Source organism: Condylura cristata, unplaced genomic scaffold, assembly GCF_000260355.1.
Source record: "Condylura cristata isolate star-nosed mole 26May11 unplaced genomic scaffold, ConCri1.0 scaffold00034, whole genome shotgun sequence".
Classification (NCBI taxonomy): Eukaryota; Metazoa; Chordata; class Mammalia; order Eulipotyphla; family Talpidae; genus Condylura; species Condylura cristata.
This window is the reverse complement of record NW_004567135.1, coordinates 10905531-10925053: the sequence shown is the minus strand read 5'-3', so window position 1 is coordinate 10925053 and position 19523 is coordinate 10905531. Positions and strand designations below refer to the sequence as shown.

Here is a 19523-nt window from a genome sequence, read left to right as displayed (position 1 = left end):
GTGCTTAGCAGTGATGACGCCTGGGGGTTGTGTGTGAAGTTTGTGTTGGTGGGCGTTTCCCAGAGAGCCTGCCGCTCCGTTCCCAGCCCCAAGCCCTGTGCTACTTTGACGGTGTGCAGGAAGCGGGAGCTTACTTTTCTTGGCACAGGTTTTATGACTTACTGGGATGGTATCTCAAGTAACATCACTCAGAGCTAGGTATATTGTAGATACTTTTATTATTATATTTATTTCATTACACATCATTTTCTGCTCTAACATTTTTGTAGTCCTACCTATTAAAGGAAATGGACCTGCATGGCCTCAGATACCCTTTCCTCATGTTAGCTTGTACCCACCTTTGGTTTTGGAAGATAACTTTAGCCATACTCTTAGGAACTTCCTCAACTTTTTTTTTTTAAAGATTTATTTATTTATGCACAAGGGCTGGGGTACAGGCCAGAGGTGTGGGGGTTAAGAGGATTCACCAGAGATAGGGGGGACAGAACAGGTGGATTGACCAACGTACACTGCTGAGGGGAGCAGCGGGCGAGACAGGGGAGGTCTGCTGGCCGTGTCCTGCGGTTGCTGGGTCTTCCCTTCTGCCTGTGTTGCTACCGAGCCTGCCTTCCCCATGTGATCTGTGTTCACCTCTCCCCTCCTTGCAAGGGTGACAGAGTGGATCAGGGTCCCTCACCTCTTGACTAAATAGCACCTGTAATCGCCTCACTGCTCAATGAGATCATATTCTGACAAACTGCGGGTTACGACTGGGAGGGGCACACACCAGGCAAACCGTAGCAATGACACACAGGTCATTGCTGGTCTCTAGATCAACTGTTGTCGTTTTCAGGTTGATTTGCTTTTGAGAGTTTTGGTGCTGGGACTCATGGGATCAGTGGGTCTGCTCATTGGCAGAACCAGTGCTCAGCTACACGTGTCTCCCCTTTAGCAAGTGGGGATTCATTCTCCGAGTTTGACCTCAATTATTTGGGGGGGGGAGGGCTATTTAATTTCTCACTTTCTAATTACATTAGGGTAACTTGCAGTACTTACATATAACCTGATAGGTCTTGCTGGAATTCTTGTAGGCACCGTGAGCTGTGTGATTCAAGAACTGCATTTGTATTCATTTCTCCTAGCTCTCTTGCTAATTCCTTCCCAGGCTGGTCTTTCAGCACCTCTGATATTTGAAATCATGTCTTTCCTGAAGGCTCTGTTAAAGTGGCATCCATTTGAGTCATTTGGAAAGCTTTGCTTTTTGTGCTCTATTTCTGAAAACGTTTCCCTCCTTTAGGGAAAATCCTTGAGTCTCATTTGTGGGGCACTCTCCTGGCTCCGAGACTTTGAGCAGAAGAAGCGTCAAGAGGAGGCACGTCTCCTTGAAGCGGGAACTGCCCTCTTAACTGATGGGAAAGACCAGTCCTCCCTTCTCTCTGCTTCCCGCCAAGAGAGCGCTGACCCCACTCTGAGGCCTGCTGGAGAGCCCGATTGGGTCACTCAGTTTGTGCAGAAGAAAGAAGAACGGGATTTGGTGGACCGACTCAGGGTAAGGTCTGGGGTCACCGGGGTGGGAGTGGGTCCAGGAAGCTGGACTTAATGGTTGCTGTGGGCTGATTTTGAGATTCATTGTCACCTGTTCTCTGCCCTGGCAGTACCTCTGAGTGCTCTGTCTCTCTGGAGTCAGTGGTACTCAGCCCTTGCCCTCTTTTTAAAGCTGGTATCAATAGGCTTTCTCTAGTCGGAGGTGGCGGATCCATTCATTACCCACCTGGGAAAGGAACCCCGCTGTTGCCATTGGCAACCTGGTTCCGCAGCTGCAAACTCAATTAGGAGTGAATGTCGCTGAGAGCATGCGAGGGTGAGGCTGAGTCTCTGGCAGCAGCCTTGATGTGGGCTGTTGAGGAAGACCTGCCTGTGTGAGCAGCCCAGATGCTTTGTGAAAGGCCTGGCGTGGGGCTCCCTGCAGGAGTTGCCTCTGTGGCTCCTTCCCCCTAGGAGGAGCAGGTCAAGAGGAAGAAGCGAGAAGAACGCCTGCAGCAGCTCCGTCACAACGCGCAGCTCAAGTATGCGGCCAAGCGCGCGGTGAGTGTCTCGGAGTGGCCGGGGGCCCCAGGCCATGGCGCTGTCTTGGGGCGTCATGGTGGGGCTCCTCTGAGTGAGTGGCTGGCGCCTCAGCCTCTGTCTGGCCCCACTGGCCGAGCTCTCTCCACCCAGTAGTGGAGCAGCTGGAGCCGAACTCCTGGGTGTCGCTACAGTGAGGCCTGTTCGTAACGTGGGGGTGCGTTCCCCTTGGCGACAGCCGCACTGCAGCTGCCTTGGTGAAGGAGAGGACACCAGAGTGAAGGTTTCTTTCTCTTTCCCACCTGCAACCCCCACCCAGAGACAGGAAGAAGAAGAGACGGAGCGTCTCCTCCGCCTCAGCAGGGAGATGCTGGCAGCGGGAACAGGGGACGAGCAGCTGGAGTCTGGGGAGGAGGAGCTGGTGCTTGCTGAGTACGAGAGCGATGAGGAGCAAGGAGCAGCTAGCGGGTGAGGCTTCTGCTCTACCCACCGCCCAGCCCACTGCTACTCGGCCTCCGGAGAAGCAGCTTCTGCCCCAGGCCCGCAGAGGCCGACTTCTCTGTCACTCGCAGGCCCTGGAAGGCCTGGCCTGCCCGGCTCCTCAGAGACCCCTCCGTGACACTGGCAGCCCTGCCCACCAGGCTCTGCTGCGCACGTGTTAATGCCCTAGGCATGATGACGTGTGTGCCTGCCACGTGAGGCAGCTGCGGCCCGGCAAGGTGATGCGCTTGCGGAGGGCCCAGGCAGGAAGCCCCGACTGGCATGTGAACCGGCGGCTGGGCTTGAGATCTCAAGCTCCTAGCCCCCGGCCACGCTGAGTGGCCTTTATGACAGAGGCCATCAGGTGTCCGCAACCTGGGTTTTTCTTTTCGCCAGAGGCTGCCATTGATCAGGTTCATGGGCCTCTCTGCTACATGAGCTACTCGCTAGGAAATACTGAAGATACCAAGTAGGGCCCTCAGAGCCCGCTGCTCCTCATGAGCACCTCCTCTCGCCCGGACTTTGCCTGCCCAGGTGTCCTCTGAGTGTCTGACGGGTGTAGCACTTTCTCAGGCGCGGAGGCAGTGATTGAGCTGCAGGAGACAGACGTGAAGTGCCTCGGGGCTGGTGCATAGTGGAGGGACACTGACAACAGAACAGCCCTTATTTGAAGTGCGCACATCTACCCAGGAGGAAAACGGGACAGGACAAGGGGGCGCCCAGGTAGAGCAGTCAGGAGAGGACATTGCAGCAAGACCTGAAGATTGAGAAAGCACCATGGAAGATGGATGTTTCTTGTCAGGGACTGAAGCCTGGGGCCAGGGAATGGGAAGTGGCTTTGTGTGTTTAAGGGACCAAAAGGGACACAGCTGCCAGAGACGGGGGCGGAGAGAAGCAGAAGACAAGGCAGACGCAGTTTCTTCAGGTCTTGTAAACCACTGAGAGGCGTGGGTGTCCTCAGTGCCCCGGGAGATGGGGGGAGTTGAGAGGAGGGGCTCCCGTTTGGACTCCCCAAGGCATGACTGCCTACAAAGCACCATCCCTTTGTGGGCCCTCACCTGGGCACAGGTTCCTGCTGCTCTCAGGGTGCCCGCAAGTACCCGTGTCCCACATCTTGGTGACACTGGTCTCTGGGACAGCCTGAGTACAGCTCCCAGGCCTAAAACCCTCCCTTGGAGAATCTGTGCTACTGCACAGGGTGGCTGCCGTGCACCGTCTAACTTCACCCCAGCCGCTCGGTGGTCTCATTCCTTGACTCTGGCGGTTTTATTGAGATTCGTTGACATAGAATATCATGTGAGTTTCAGGTGTTTGGCGTCACGCTTCGGTATATATTTACTGTGGAGTGGTGACTGTTGATGAGGCTAGTTTACACATCATTGCCTCATATTTAATGAGTCCGTGTGGTGAGAATTTTAAACATCTAACTTTACTAACTTTCAAGTATATAAAAATTAAAGATTTATTTATGTATGCAGGAGCTGGGGTACAGGCCAGGGGTGTGGGGGTGCGAGTGAAAAGATACACCACAGACAGAGTGGGGAGCAGAACGGGCAGATCAATGAGGTACACTGCTGAGGGGAGCAGTGGACGGGTCAGGAGAGGTCTGCTGCACCATGTGGGTCACCTCCCTGGCCGGGGCTCAAACTCATGCTGAAGCGCAGTGCTGGGCTTTAAACAGCTGCACCACCAGGGAGGGCCATCAAAGTGATGGTCCTTCATGCTGCCTTCAGACAGCACATAGCTCTGTCACCATCCCCTCCTCTGTTGCTTGCCTTTTTTAGTAGCTGTCTGACAACGGGTGTGAGGTGATGTCTCATTGGGTTTGCACTTGCATGTCCCTGGTGATTAGTCATGTTGAATGCCTATTTAGGTCTCTTTCGGTCATTTGAATATCTCTGAAAAGATGTCTGTTCAACTCTTGCCCATTTTTAAAACAGATTATTTGGGATGTTTTGCTCTTCAGGTGCAGTTTTTACCTATTTTGAATTTTAAGTATCGGATAAATGTTTTGTGCAAGTGTTTTCTCCCCGTCCACAGGTTGGCTTTTCAGTGTGGCGTGTCCATTGCTGAAGTTCCCTTGTTTATTGTTGCTTGCGTCATTGTTGTCCTATCCAAAAGGTCACTGCTAGGACTGATGCCTGAGAACAGTAACCCTGCGTTTCGTGATTTCAGGTCTTACATTAAGTCTTTAATCTATTTTGAGTTGATTTTTGTGTATGATGTAAGATAGTGATCCAGTTTCATTTTTTTTTTTAAAGGATTTATTTATTTTTGCATACAGAGGTAGGATACAGGCCAGAGGTGCAGAGGGTGAGAGGATTCACCAGAGACAGAGCAGGGAGCAGAACAGGCAGAGTGACGAAGTCTACTGCTGAGGGGAGCAGCGGGCGGGTCAGGAGAGGTCCGCCACGCCATGTGGGTCAGCTCCGGGGCGGGGATCGAACTCAGGCCGCAGAGCTTGATGATCACGCTGAGACTTCACCCCTGCGCTACCAGGGAAGCCCCTTATGAAATTATTTACTAAAGCTCATGTGTAAGAGCATTTTGGTGGTGCTCAAGCATCTGTGATCTTCATTTTACTGGCGGATCTGTGACCACTGTCCCTGCTCAAGACATTTTCAGACTCCTGAGTGAAAATGTGTCTTCAGCGGTTTTGGCCATTTCACCATTTGCCCTCCCAAGACCAGGAGCGCAGTCTCCAAGCCCCGTAACAGTGATGACCTGGAGACTTCTATATTTATTTAAAACTTTGTAGAAGAAACAAAATGGGCCACAGCGGGATAGGTTTGTTTCTCATGAGTGTTTTTCCCCCTCCATAAATTACTTCCTGCCTCATTTTCCTGTACTGAAGTGCTCTGCAGGACCCCAGAGGGCAGGATGGTTGCCTCTTCAGTGGGTGGGAACATGGAGCCCCTGGGGGCTCCGAATCCTGCCGCGAGCACAGATTCCTGGACTCGAGAACTGCTGCCCCTTCCCAGGGCTGGGCCTCTGGACTCTGTGCCGCGCTTTGTCAGCCCTGTCTGCCTGCCTCCAGGCCTGCTGGCCAAGCTCTGCTGCTTCCCTAGAGCCCTCTGGAGACAGGGTAGTGAACTCACTGGATATGAACATGAGAGACAAAGTGCCTTGAGGGTTCTGGCTGGAGCCGCTAATCCTGCAAATTAGCTTCCATTCCTCCTGATCGCTTCCAGTTTCGAGAGGCCTGACCCTCCCTGAGGACACGGCCGGCTCTGAAGACTTACGTGTTTACGCTTCATCCGTGCAGCTGCTCGCCTGGCTCTGCTGACCTCGTGGCCTGTGGCTCCTCAGGGCCGAGACACGAAAGTCACTGTCATGGGGACTGCCGGAAGTGCGGTTAGCTGGAGGGCTGACAGAGAGTGGACAGTAGCCCTCGATGGCCAGCAAACGCTGGACCCGGGCTTTGGGCATCCTGTGCCCCTTTCTCCTTTCCCTCTCGGCAGCAGCAGGAGGGTGGGGTTGTGTTACTGGGTTGGGGTGGGGGCTCCGTGTCCACTTGGTGAATCCTTACCTTCGGCTTGTGTCTGCCTGCTCCTGCTGGGCTCCGTCGCTGCCTTCTGAGGGGAGACCTTCCTGGTTCACGTACAGGGCTGCGGAGGGCGTGTGGGATGCTCAGTAGCGCTGTTTCTAGTTGACTTGTGCTCACTGAGAAGACTTTGTTCTGTCTCCTCAGAATAGACGAGGATGAGGATGACCTGGAGGAAGAGCATGTGACTAAGGTAAGCCGCGGTGACCTCGGTGCTTGCTCTCTCCTCACGGGAGAAAGCACCCCTCCGGCTGTTGCCACCCTCCTGTGGAGACATGCCTTCACCCCACTGACTCCAGAGCAGGCGCCCCTCCGCCTGGCTGGGCGGCCTGTTGCTCCCGCGTTTCCACTGACATAGCGCACCGGGGTTTGTGTGGTTCCGACACTTCTCACCCTTCAAACCGTTTGGTTTCATACAACTTGTTTTCTCAGTTGAAATGAGCTACTCCCCCTTTTTTTTTTTTAATTCAGTTCAGCCTCCTCCAAGCCCTTTGGGGGATGTGTATTTGGGGCTTCACTTACGGAGTCTTCCATATCAAGGCCAGCATTCAGGGCAAATACCCTTTCCTATGACGGGCACCGCCCCCAAAGAGGTTCCATGAGAAGCTGAGTGTGGCTGATGCAGAGTCCCATCTTGTGGGTGCTCTCGAGCTTTTGGAGCTGTGGGTGCAGTGGGAGTCCCTGCGTCCCACCAGCTGAGGTGCATGGGGGAGAGATCTGGCATGGGTATTTGTGCCCGCACTCCCCGTTCCCTCAGTCTCTTAGGCCGTGATGTGCAGAAGATACTTGGATTTGGTTCGGGTCTCTCTGAACTCCTGCTTTGCCTCAGCAGATTTATTACTGCAGTCGGACCCACTCCCAGCTGGCCCAGTTTGTGCATGAAGTGCAGAAGAGCCCCTTTGGCAAGGACACCCGGGTCGTCTCCCTGGGCTCCCGGCAGGTAAACAGGCAGCGTGTGCCCGGGGCATCTCTCACCCTGCCCTGGGCCTCTGTCTTCCTCTTCCAGACAGAAAGGTCCCACTGAGGCAGGCCACGTAGGGGTAGGGAGTGGCCTTTGCCTGGCGACTTCGGGTCCTTGGGAAATGGAGGCGGCTAGTTGTGCAGCCTAGTGGGTTGCTGTATTTCGTCACTCTGACTCGCCCTTTCCCCCTGCTTTACAGAACCTTTGTGTAAATGAAGATGTGAAAAACCTGGGTTCAGTGCAGCTCATCAATGACCGGTGCATGGAGATGCAGAGGAGCAAGCATGGTACCCCAGTTCCACTGGGTCACAGGGAGAGCCCCGAGATTGTCCCCTTGGGCAGTGGTAGGGGAGAGAGAAGGTGGGAGAGGAAGTCAAGGTAGCGTCTCACAGGGAAATGACAGCTGAGCGGACAGACCCCTGGCTCCTTCCCAAAGATCCTCTCCCCGGGAAAAGAGTTCTCGTTCTCTGTGTCAGCACCTAATCCAAAATCCTGACCTTGAGATGAAGGAATCCAAAACGAGCTTTTTCTAGAGAGTCCAAAATGAAATACCAGAAAACCAGAAGTAGTGATTGACAGGTTTTATGGGCTCTGCCAGTGGGTCTTAACAGGCCTGTGGACAGTTACCGTTCTCTCTGCATGGTCCCCCTTCTGCTGTGCCTCCCTCAGGGAGCAAGAGCAGCGCTGAGGGAGAGGAGGTAGAGAAGCCCAAGCGGAGCCGGCGGGAGCAGCGGGCCGCCTGTCCCTTCTACAGCTACGAGCAGCTGCAGCTTCTCCGAGACGAGGTCCTGGTGGAAGTGAAGGACATCGAGCAGTTGGTGACCCTAGGGAAGGAGGCCCGCGCCTGCCCCTACTATGGGAGCCGGCTTGCCATCCCAGCAGCCCAGGTGAAGACTCTGGAGGGCTGGGCTGTAGCTCTTGACTTAGCTGTGGCCTAGGCCCTGAGGGATTCCTCAGTCCTTAAATTCGGGAAGAAGTGAGCAGCCCTGGCTGGGCCAGCTGGCATGCTACACACTGATGACATTCACCCCCTCCCTGGTATGGGGTCAGAGGTGGCCCGAGTCCCCTGGTAGCTCTGGGCTGCAGTTGACATTATTGGGGGATAGCAGGTAAGAGCCAGGAGGGAATGTGTGTCCCTGGAGTCCTGTGAGTGACGCCAGGGCAGAAACAGGAGTGGGTGAGGGAGTGTAGGTCATTGCCACACCACCCTTCTGAGCGACTGTTCTTGCCTTAAGTACTGACTGCAGCCCATCAGCCCAATCTTGCCTGGACTTGCCACATTGAGTGTTATCGTTAGACGGAAAACTGAATTTAACAGGCTTTAAATGATGGCATTGTTCTTTGTGGGTGTGCATTAATGGTTTCCTTGCGTCTTTCTTAATTTGAGTGACTTTTGGATATAGGAGATCATTTGTGGAGATTCCTGTATAATTAAGAAAAAATTTAAGTAGATCTTAAAAGATGCAGGGAACTGTGTCAGTGCTAACTAGCTGGCAGTTAGTGCTCCTGAGTCTGCCTGCCCGTGTGGCCTCCAGGGCCTCCCAGCTGTCCTGGGGCTTTCCAGGGCCGGCGCTACGGTGCCAGGCTATAGATGCTTGTGTGCAGATACAGCAAGAGGTCATGGAAATTTGTGCGATCCTGACATTTGGAGGTATTTTCACCTTGTTTTTGTTTGGTAGCATCCTAGTAAGGCTGTGTTCCTTACTTCTTCATGTGAGGACACTGGAGCCCAGAAATGTTAAATGAATTCTCTTTTCTCATAGCAAGAGGGTAATGGAGCCCGTTTCTAAATCTAGGCTGTAAGTTTGTTTTCTGCATGTTTTCCAAATCTAGGCTGTAAGTTTGTTTTCTGCATGTTTTCCTTTCTCAGACTTCCTTTTCTTTCATCAAAACAACACCTAACAAAATTTTCAGAGTGCATTTATGTTACCCTGGACTCTCACTCGAGAGTTTTTTGGGCCCATTTTGCAATTGAAGAAATGAAGGGTCAGGGATGTTGGTGACTTGCCCAGGAAAACGCAGCTAGGAAAATCACTTTAGGACAGGACCCGGGGCTGCTTCTGGCGACTGGTGGTTTTCGTGGTGTTTGAGGAGGCTGGGGTGCCTTGGGGCACCGGCCCAGTCTAAACCCCAGTGGTTCCACTTTCCTCACCATCCCATACCTACCCCAGCCCTACCTGTGTTCTGTCAGAAGCCAGACCTCCAGTTTTCACTGTCCTATTTAACTTTCAAGGAAAGAGGGGCGCAAAGCCTGGTCCCAGTGACCCCACTTTATTCTGGGCGAGGCATGAAACTTCCACATTAGGAGCTGAGCGTGGGCTGGCGAGCCTGCTGCTCAGGGGCTGCATCTCCTCTTCCAGCTGGTGGTGCTGCCCTACCAGATGCTGCTGCATGCGGCCACCCGGCAGGCGGCGGGCATCCGGCTGCGGGGCCAGGTGGTGATCATCGACGAGGCACACAACCTGATTGACACCATCACCGGCATCCACAGCACCGAGGTCAGCGGTTCCCAGGTGGGTCAGCTGCTCTCTGAGCCGGGGCCTGTGGGCGGAGCAACAAGGTCGGCTCTCGAAGTGCCTGGAGCTGGACTGCTTGGAGGTGGGCTTGGTTGAGACGGCCCGCAGCAGGGGCCAGCCAAGCCCACTCTGGCTTGCCAGCAGATCTGAGCGCTGTGGAGACTAGCTTGGGTCATGTGGCTCATTTCCTTGCTCTGCACGGCCTGCCTCAAGGCCCTCCAGCCCAGGATGCGGCCAGCTCGTCTCCATGACCCAGGGTGATGGCATTAGAGCGGGGTCCTCGTGTGGTTGGATGTTATTGATGCTTTGGGGGGGATTTAACTGAGAAATGCTTGAGATTTCTGAAAGCCACTGTTTTTAAGCTATTATGACACCACATGGGATTTTTAAAAAAGATTTATTTATGCATACAATAACTGGGGTACAGGCCAGGGGTATGGGGGTGAGAGGATTCACCAGAGACAGTGGGGAGCAGCGGGCAAGACAGGAGAGGTCTGATGTACATGTGGGCCACATCCCTGGCCAGAGATTGAACTCCTGCTCAGTGGCTCCAGACAGCTTCTTAGTGCTGCGATTTAACTCCTTGCGCCACCAGGGAGGCCCCATGTGGGATTTTTGTCTCATATTGGTGCTCTGCTCCATTTCTGCCTCATTTTCATGACCCTGAGCAGGTGAGCAACTTTATATTGAACGTGGCGATTCATAGATGTTAGCACTGAATATTTCTGACCCTGCAGCCCATGTGACAACTTCACTAACCAAGGGCCTTCAAAATGCACAACTTTCGTCTCCACCAGCTCCGCTTTCACCTTGCTTGCCAGCTCTGTTCTGGGCTGGCATTTCTAGCGTAATCTGAGATGTCACGGGCACACCCTGGATTGCACGCCCAGAGCCTGGACTGCCTTCACATCCATTCTGTTCTCTCTCCAGCTCTGCCAGGCCCATTCTCAGCTGCTCCAGTACATGGAACGATACGGGTGAGACCTACCTCCAGGGGCTTGGGGGGCATCCCGCTCAGCTTTAGCAGCCCCTCTGGCAGGAAGCTCTGGGGCTCCATTTCTGACCCAGGTTCAACTAGTGTGAACCACCACGATCACCTCATGGTTCATCATGGTGTAACCCCACACGAGCCGAGGATGGTCAGAACACAGCAGCTGACTGAAGGCTTTGGGCCACGGCTGGCATTTTCTTCCTGAGAGAGTATAGCTTGTGACCTAGTTTCGACGACACCAAACAAAAAGCCTCAGGCGGAGGTGTTAAAAGGAAAGTCTCTGGTGGAGTGTTTCCACTTGATGTCCGTGGGTTTTTCCTCAGGAAGCGTTTGAAGGCCAAGAACCTGATGTACATCAAACAGATCCTGTATCTGCTGGAGAAGTTTGTGGCTGTGCTAGGTGGTAAGCCCTGCCTCCTTGGAGGAGCCGAGCCAGCCCAGAGTGAGATCCAGACTGCTGAGCTCACAGGACTCTTCCCTGGCTGCCAGTCACCTGGCTTTTCTGTGGCCATCAAGTTGGAAAGTTCTTTTTCTATCTCAGTGAAACTGTCTGACTGTAGGTATTTTCTCGGACCCCTCTTCTGAGTCTCCTTGCTCAGCCGGCCCGTGCCACAGGTAGTAGTAATCAAGTGCTGTGCGCAGCGGCCATCCTGTGGGTGACTGAGGAGAGCAGCCCCGCACTGAGCCCTCATCGTTGGGCCAAGGAACTTGGTTCAGAGCAGGGAAGTCACCTGCCTGTGGTGGGGAACTGGGACGGGTCGTGGGTCAGGGTCCCCTGCGAGTCGGCGGTGCTGCGCCACCTTTCCTTTACTGCAAGGCAGTTCCTCGGAGGCTTGTACAGAGCTGAGTTTTCGGAAGGTGCTGAGGGAGGGTTTCTGTGTGGGCGGGTCTCGCCTCCTGTGGGCCTTCACTTCCATTCCTGCCTTGCTGCTGTGTCTATATGCGCAACATGTAGCTCGGCATGTCCTGCGTAAAATGGGGGTGTTGGCCAGGCCCTGCCTGGAAAGAGGTGTGAACGGACTGAGATCACAAGGCTTTTGCTCCGACGGCGAACACGGGCATCACTCGCTCAGGCTTCTTGACCCTCTGGCCTCAGTGGGCTGGCTGTAGGTGCCCTGGGGGGAGGCTGCCCAGACGTTTTGATCTGACAGTACAGTATAGATCACAGTGCGCGAGAGGGGGGCAGAGGACCGCCATCCTGACCTGTTTGAATTCTCATTTTTAGGCAATATAAAGCAAAACCCCAACACACAGAACCTGTCGCAGGCAGGTAAGAGGGCTGCCCTCAGATGCCAGTCGTCCTGACAAGTTGTTGAGCTCATCTGGGACCTGGGAGCCCGGCTCTCCAGAGTGAGGATTCCAAGGCTCTTTCTTTGTTCACGTGCAGGGACGGAGCTGAAGACCATCAATGACTTTCTCTTTCAAAGCCAGATTGACAACATCAACCTGTTCAAGGTAGGGTTTTCGCCTCTTTCATGTCAGCCTGTCGAATGTCCGCCTCTGGATATGGACAGAACACTGTTAGGATTATGGAAGAAACAAATTTACTTCTGTCCTCAAGCACTCGAGAGCATCTATAAATACATGGAGGTTACTTAACTCCTGAAACAAAAGAACATGTCAGCAGGAAAAAACACCCTTGCCTCTGTCCCAAGAGTCGTAAGGGCGGCTGAGAGGAAGGTGCCTTTCCTTGCACCTGATCAGCCCAGTGGAGACCCCCGCGGCCCCAGCCCTCCGCCCGCTCCGTCTTTCTGGCACAGTCTTGGCTTTGCCAAGTTACTTTCAGAGCACGTTCCCGCTGCTAGACCGAGTCAGGCTGTGCTGCCTGACCCCTCTCATCCTGCCCTGCCGACTTGGGGTGACTGCTTGGCCTTCCCAGACATGGGGTACAGTAGCTAGCACGGGACTCGCAACCTCCGTGACGAGTTTGCTGGCAACACTGAGAACCTCTGTGTTCCAAGCCGGGCTGGGTTCTGTGACATGCAGGCGGGGAATGGCCAGAAGCACGGGAAGCTGAGGCGCTCGGAGCGCTTACCTCAGCAAGGCTCCCCGCAGGCCACAGAGTGCGGTAGCGAGGGAGCAGAGCCGGCGTGAGCCCTTCTTTCCTTTCTGTCTGCCTGACCTCCGGACAGCCGGCCTGCTGCTCGCAGCCCTGCCCACCCCTCCACGGCGCTCCGCTCTGCCTCTGGCTTCCCGCCGTCTTCTGCGCCTGGTCCCCCGCGCCCTTTCCAGTGTCTCCTACAACCTGCAGTCTAGTGAACTTCCTTCTCGTTTTTTTTTTTTAAAGATTTATTTATTTATTTATTTATTCATACAGAGCTGGGGTACAGGCCAGAGATGCGGAGGGTGAGAGGCTTCACCAGAGACAGAGCGGGGAGCAGAACAGGCAGATCGACGAAGTACACTGCTGAGGGAAGCAGCGGGCGGGTCAGGAGAGGTCTGCCGCGCCATGTGGTCACCTCCGGGGCAGGCGGGGAATCAAAGTCATGCAGAAGTGGCTTAAGCTTCTCAGTGCTGTGCTTTAACCCGCTGCGCCACCATGGAGGGCCCTTCTCGTTTTTTAACACCCACACAAGCTCCGTGCCACCTCGCTGCTGCTCGTCTCACAGATGAGTGAACCCTGCGGTCGGCCCGCGAGGGCCGGCTGGGCGCTGAGGTCAGGCACTGTCCTGCTAGACTGGTGGTGTCTGTTTTCTGCTTTAATCTGTTGGGAAACAAATACAAGTAGAATATCCAAGACTGCTGTCTAATCTGTGGGATTTCCTGAAGTACAGTTTTTTATTTTGAAGGGAAATGTTCATTGCTCAGTGTGTTTGTCGCCCCCAGAATAAAACTGGCTTTCCCCGATTATCACTACATGCCTTTGTGATAAACTGGAGAGTGAGACTCACCTGAAACGTGAGCACTTGAGAATATTTAGTTTGTAAATCTCTTCCCTCACGTCTCACTATGCGTGGGTGTAGAAATCGGGTCTTACACAGTACCCCGCAGCCCACCGGCCCCCACCCCCTTTAACTTCAGGCCCTCCCTTCCTTATTGACGTCTGCGCGTCTGTCTGTTGCACCTCGTTGAGTTGTTCCTTCCGCCCGCCGTTTGCCATTCCGACGGCTTTGCTGTGCGTTGACCCCCTCGTGCCTGCCTTTTGCTGGGACGGCCGAGTTTGTATTTTGTGGCTGAGGAGTGTGGGTAGACCATATCTTGATCCAGGCCCCTGTTCGGGGCCAGAGTGAATCTGAGTGGAAAGCTAGAGCTTTTTCAGAAATCTTGAAAGTCTGCGAACTCCTCACCGCGCACGCCAGCTGCGCGTCGTGTGCATCCCGTGGAATGGACTCCAGCCGAGCCCTGGGCTCCAGGCTGTGCCTCCTCTGTGCTGTCACTCGTGGCATTGCTTAAAACTGACTTACTCCTCAGGGTCCAGTGTAGCTGCGTCTCGCTGAGGCCAGCACGGGGGCATAACTGCCACTGGGCACCTTCAGAGGGCGGCCGTGTGTGAGGAGGTGAGGCGGGACGGAGCCCTCCCCTGCGGAGCCCTGTGCTGTTCAGGCAGCGGGACAGTGTGGCCTCAGAAAGGCCTGACCGCGGCTGGTCAGCGGCCGGGCGCCTCGCGAGGTGGCGGTGGGCTGTGCTCCCTGCGGTTAGCAGGCGGTGGCCTTTCCTCCCAATGTCCATGCCTACCGCCAGGCTTGGTTTGCAGGTGCGGCGCTACTGTGAAAAGAGCATGATCAGCAGGAAGGTACACACCCTCCCCGGGGGGCCTGGTGGGGCCCGAGGGTGTCCGGCTAGCTGCCCTCACCGTGCCTTTCTCCTCTTCGGAAACCACAGTCCCCTTTGTCTCCATTCCGCTTACTCTAGAGCATATGAGTGCTGGGCGAGGGCACCTGCCGGGCTGCAGGGGTGAGGGAGGGTAGGCTGTGGCTGTCACCCCGGCGAGTCTCCCATCCATCCCCGTTTCCTTCTCACTGCTGCTGTCCTCACGCCTCCCTATCCCTTTTGCTCCGGCCCCAGCTCTTTGGCTTCACGGACAGGTACGGGACAGTCCTGTCCTCCAGGGAGCAGCCCAGGCTGGCCGGATTTCAGCACTTCCTACAGAGCCTGCAACCTGGGGCGACTGCAGGTGAGCCTGGGAGGCTGGCTGCAGGAGGCCTCCCCGCTCCCTGCGCCCCGAGCCTCTGCCTCCCTGTGCTCTGCAGCTCCTGCGGCCCCTGCAGAGGAGGGGGAGCCCTCGGCGCCACGGCCTGCTTCCCCGCTGATGCACATCGAAGGCTTCCTAGCCGCGCTCACGACCGCCAGCCAGGACGGCAGGGTCATCCTGAGCCACCAAGGTAACCATGCCAGGAGCCGGGGCGGGTCGGCAGCCTTGCTGCCATCCCCCTTCCCGGGAGAGGGGTGGGAGGGCAGCTGCGCGCGCCGGATGGTCTGCGGGGAGCGCGCCGACTGGGCGAGGTGTGCCCTGCTGCAGTCTTGGTGCGATGCCTCTGGGGGTCCGCCTGGGACCAGTTTCCTGCTCTGCACTAGCGTCTGCCTCAGAGGGTGGTCCTAGAGATGAGAGGCGCTGACGAGCAAGTGGTGTCTCGGGCCTTGTCTGCGGACCCCACTGGGGCTTCCCTTCGTGTCGGATAGCAGCCTGCCTGCCTGCTCCATGGAGCTGTCTTATTTGTCTCTCTTTCAGGCACCCTCAGTCAGAGCAGCCTCAAATTCCTGCTCCTGAACCCCGCAGTGCACTTTGCGCAGGTGGTGCAGGAATGCCGGGCGGTGGTCATCGCGGGGGGCACCATGCAGCCGGTGAGACCCCACGCCCAGCCTGTGTCTGGTGTCAGGATGGGGCAGGGGAGGATGCGCAGTGGTCTCTTCCCCGCCACTGGCCCCCAAGCCAGGAAGGGAAGGGGTTGGCCTGAGCAGACCAGTCAGTGTCCACCAGGTGGCCTCGCAGTGCTGTCTCACTGGTGCCACCCACCCAGTGACGTTTCCCAGCCTCTCCCATGGAAAACCCCTGCCAGGGCCTCAGCTTGTCCTTCGGTGCCTCCGTGCCATTCCCTTCCTGCGCCCGGCCTAGATGGGGCCTCTGTTTTATGAGTATTTCACTGTAGAAAGCAGCAGCAGAGTAGAGGAAATAATAGGTCATGATTCTGTGAGCAAAAAGATTCATTTTGGTGTGTATCATTATCTTTCTCCGCATAATTTTTGCAAATATATGCTCACATTTTAAAAAGAGAGGGTATTCTCTTCATGCTGTAATGATTTGCTTCTTATTCAGCAACAAAAGGTCATTTTTCCCTGTCAGCAAATGTGCTTTTTATTCTGCCATATTTTAGCTGTGTTACATTCTAGTACATGAATTTACTTTATAGAGCTGCTTTTGTTAGGTATTTAGAAGGCCATTTCCAGTTTTTTCTCTTTTTTTAAGATTCACGCATACAAGAACTGGGTTATAGGTCAGGTGTGGGAGGTGAACGGATTCACCAGAGACCGGCTGACTGACTGAAATACACTGCTGAGGGGAGCAGCAGGGAGACAGGAGAGGTCTGCTGTGCTCTGTGGGTCAGCAGCTCCCTGTCGGGGGATTGAACTCATGCTGTAGTGGCTGTGGAGAGCTTCACAGTGCTGTGCTTTAACCCCTGCACCACCAGGGAGGCCCCTGTTTTCTTGGGTTTAAGCAACACTGTGGTAATTTGAGCAGTTCTCCTGCTGCTTCCTCAGCACACGCCCTAGAACAGGATGTGTGGCCCCTCCCCTCAGCAGTGTATTTCAGTGGGTGCCTGTTCTCCCCACTCTGTCTCTGGGGAATCCGCTCACATCCCCCCACCTCCTCTGGCCTGTACCCAGTTCTTATAGGCACAAATAAATCCTTAAAAACAATAAAAGACGTCACAAAAACTGTCCTGGTGCACGTCAGGTATTGATGGAGCTGTCTTCGGGGAGACTAGATCCAGGATTGCCAGGATGAATGTTATCAAATCGCCTTCCAGCAGTTGTCTTGCCTTGTACGTCCCCAGCCATGGGTCAGAGTGCCTGTTTCTCCACAAAGTGGGCACATTTAAGGTTTTCTATGTGCCAGGTGAAAAACATGTATTTAAAAAGCACAAATTCGCATGTCCTCCCCGTGGCCATTCTTGTGGGGCCCGGCCATGTGCGTAATTTTGACTGCCTCTGGTGACTGTCCGCGTGGCAGCTAGAGCAACGTGGGTCAGATCTGCCAGATCCTGTCTGTTTCCAGTTTGGCCGCCAATGCCGGATGTCCCAGTTTCCTTGTTGCTAATTTGCTGCCAGGCCTTCCGTTCACCTCACCTCACTGTTCTTATGTACTTGCAGTCCCCTTGCCCAAATCTGTCTTTGTCAGTCTTTCACCCCCTCTCTGCCAGGGCCCTTGCCTGCCCCTGGCTTCTGGTAAGTCACAAAGCCTCGACGTTGTGGCCTGCAGGTGTCTGACTTTCGGGACCAGCTGCTGGCGTGTGCTGGGGTGCAAGCCGAGCGAGTGGTGGAGTTCTCTTGCGGTGAGGATCCACGTCCAGGTGGAGTGGGCTGCCTGTCGGGCCCAGGGACGGCGCCCACGTGGCAGGACCCCTGCCCTTTGCTTGCTGTGAGCTCACTTCTCCATGTGCTCACGCTGCGTGTCTCCAGCTCCGCTGGGTGCAGGAGGGAGGGTGGGTCAGAGCCTTCCCCATCTTTGTTGCGGACACCGGTGAGTGGTGTGCTGTATGTTGTGACGCCTGCTCTGGAAGACAGCGGTTGGAACAGGGTATCCTCCAGTCTTCAGCCCCTCTCTGGGTCGTACCAGGTCACGTGATCCCTCCGAACAACATCCTGCCCCTCGTCCTCACCTGTGGACCCTCCAACCAGCAGCTGGAGTTCACGTACCAGAAGAGAGCGCTGCCTCAGATGGTTAGTAGTAGTAGCCTTTGCTAGGACAGGAGAGGCACTTCGGGGTGGGGATAAGTTTTTCCTGAGCATTCAGGCATTGGGGCCCCCTATCAGCTACCCAGGAGCACAGGTACCCAGGTATTTATCAGGGAAGGTGTGTGGTGCTTCCTCCCGTCCCTTAGGCTGCTAAGTGAGCCAGTCTTGTCGACCTCCAGATGCTTCAGATAGAGCTCACACAAAGTGGCTCATTCCTTTGGTCCTCTTGGCGTCTGCTTATATGGGCTTCTTCCTTGGGCAGGGTGCAGGTGTTAGGGCGTCTGGGCTTTATCATAGGTGTTTAAATCCCCAGCTGCTCACCTGGGCGTGAGATTTGATAGGAGGAAGGACCTGGTGACACACCAGTGAGCAGATCTTCGCTCTGGTGTGCCAGTGCCGTGACACCTGTTACAGGGTATTGGCAGGGAGGGTGGCATATTCCGTGATGCCCACTCGGGGGAGCCACCTGCTGCAGCCCTCTTGGCCACAGTTGCCTTTGGGAGGGTAGGAAGCCTTGCGCTTGGCTCTGAAGGGCTCCTCGGAAGCTCCCTGTCTCCCGCAGATGCATGAGGTGGGCCGCGTGCTCTGTAACCTGTGCACTGTGATCCCTGGAGGGGTCGTCTGCTTCTTCCCCTCTTACGACTACCTACTCCAAGTGCATGCCCAGTGGGAGAAGAGTGGCCTGTTGGGCAGCATGGCTGTCAGGAAGAAGGTGAGTGACCCCAGAGCCTGCCACTGGGGTCCCGGGTTCCTGGGCGTTTTCACGCACGTCACACCGCTGGCTGGGCCCATGGAGGGCTTAGCGCATTCGGCCCCTGCCCCTGGCGTCCCCTATCACTGTGCCTAGAGGGTGTTTCCAGAGCCTCTGCCTGGGTTCTCTGGTCCCGTCTGCTGAGAGCAGACCCGAGGCCAGGGGTCCTGAAACCCTTTTCTGGGAGACATTCTCTGCTTGCCCTCAGATATTTCAGGAACCCAAGAGGGCAAATCAGGTGGAGCAGGTGTTGGCGCAGTATTCCAAGTGCATTAAGGTGAGAGCCTAACGCTGACATTTGGGGTCCAGAGAACATGTGGGGCTGGCAGCAGAAGCTGTTGGGTGGCACCATGGCCTGCAGCTCTGGGACTGGTATTTCCTGCAGAGCTGCGGCCAGCAGCCAGGCAAGATGACAGGGGCACTGCTGCTCTCTGTCGTCGGCGGGAAGATGAGTGAAGGCATCAACTTCTCCGACAGCCTCGGCCGGTAAGAGGTGGACTTGGCCCCTGACGCTGACCACTCCTCACTCCAAGCGCCAGGGCCTGGCCTGCGCTTGGGACCTCCCAAGCTTGCGCGAGGCGGCTGCGGCCACTCAGCCCCGCGGCTCGCTAGACCATCGCTGTGAAGACTGTCCCTTGGCTTCAGGTGGATCTCTTAGCTGACCCATTCCCAGGTGGTAGTGGTGGATGGCTGCGGAGGGCAGTTATGGAGCACAGCTTCAGGGTGGGAGGAGTGGCAGTGGGTGACAACTGGCCCTTCATCCTGGACTTCGAGAGTCTGAGCCCCATGTGCGTGCCCCTAGGTGTGTGGTTATGGTGGGCATGCCCTACCCCAACATCAAGTCTCCAGAGCTACAGGAGAAGATGGCCTACCTGGACCGGACCCTTGTGAGTATCCGCTACTCCAGAGGGTGAGAGAAGCGGCGCGGGGAGGGCGACTGGCAGGTGCAATCGGGGCCACATTATGTGACTCCTCCCCCCCCAACCTGTTCTGAAGTGGCAGGGAAGGGATGCTGCTCCTACAGACACGCGAGCTTCTCCCTAACTGTCCATTCTGTCAGCTGCCGGCGTCCATGAAGCCCAGTGATCTTGCTGCCATGCCTGGCAGTGTCATTTTCTCAGCTAGGAGGCACAAGAACAATCCTAAAGGGTCATATCTTCTGCCCTTTTCTAGCCTAGAGCCCCAGGGCAGGCCTGCCCGGGGAAGTCCTTGGTGGAGAATCTCTGTATGAAGGCCGTCAACCAATCTATAGGTGAGCCTGGGCCTTCCTGGCCACTGCGACGGGTGACTGGGAAGGGTGACAGGAAGCGGAGTTCTACTTGCCATCTCCCAGCCTCAGGGCT

The 19523-nt window shown here is 55.4% G+C and overlaps 1 protein-coding gene across 4 annotated transcripts in view; it reads left to right on the top strand.

The window, feature by feature from the left end:
• DDX11 (DEAD/H (Asp-Glu-Ala-Asp/His) box helicase 11) overlaps positions 1–19523 on the top strand; it is a 27498-nt gene that overhangs the window by 6942 nt on the left and 1033 nt on the right. For 3 of the 4 annotated variants that reach the window (XM_012732490.1, XM_012732491.1, XM_012732489.1), the window contains exons 3-25: positions 1277–1528; positions 1978–2064; positions 2363–2511; positions 6215–6260; positions 6900–7007; positions 7228–7315; positions 7698–7915; positions 9389–9541; positions 10475–10521; positions 10859–10938; positions 11761–11805; positions 11923–11990; positions 14230–14268; positions 14541–14649; positions 14726–14857; positions 15205–15317; positions 16954–17026; positions 17311–17414; positions 17992–18141; positions 18389–18457; positions 18566–18666; positions 18983–19067; positions 19354–19432. In XM_012732490.1, coding sequence (XP_012587944.1) covers positions 1277–1528; positions 1978–2064; positions 2363–2511; positions 6215–6260; positions 6900–7007; positions 7228–7315; positions 7698–7915; positions 9389–9541; positions 10475–10521; positions 10859–10938; positions 11761–11805; positions 11923–11990; positions 14230–14268; positions 14541–14649; positions 14726–14857; positions 15205–15317; positions 16954–17026; positions 17311–17414; positions 17992–18141; positions 18389–18457; positions 18566–18666; positions 18983–19067; positions 19354–19432 — 2395 coding nt within the window. The remainder of the gene's footprint in view (positions 1–1276; positions 1529–1977; positions 2065–2362; positions 2512–6214; positions 6261–6899; positions 7008–7227; positions 7316–7697; positions 7916–9388; positions 9542–10474; positions 10522–10858; positions 10939–11760; positions 11806–11922; positions 11991–14229; positions 14269–14540; positions 14650–14725; positions 14858–15204; positions 15318–16953; positions 17027–17310; positions 17415–17991; positions 18142–18388; positions 18458–18565; positions 18667–18982; positions 19068–19353; positions 19433–19523) is intronic. The other variant, XM_012732492.1, reaches the window with a different exon arrangement.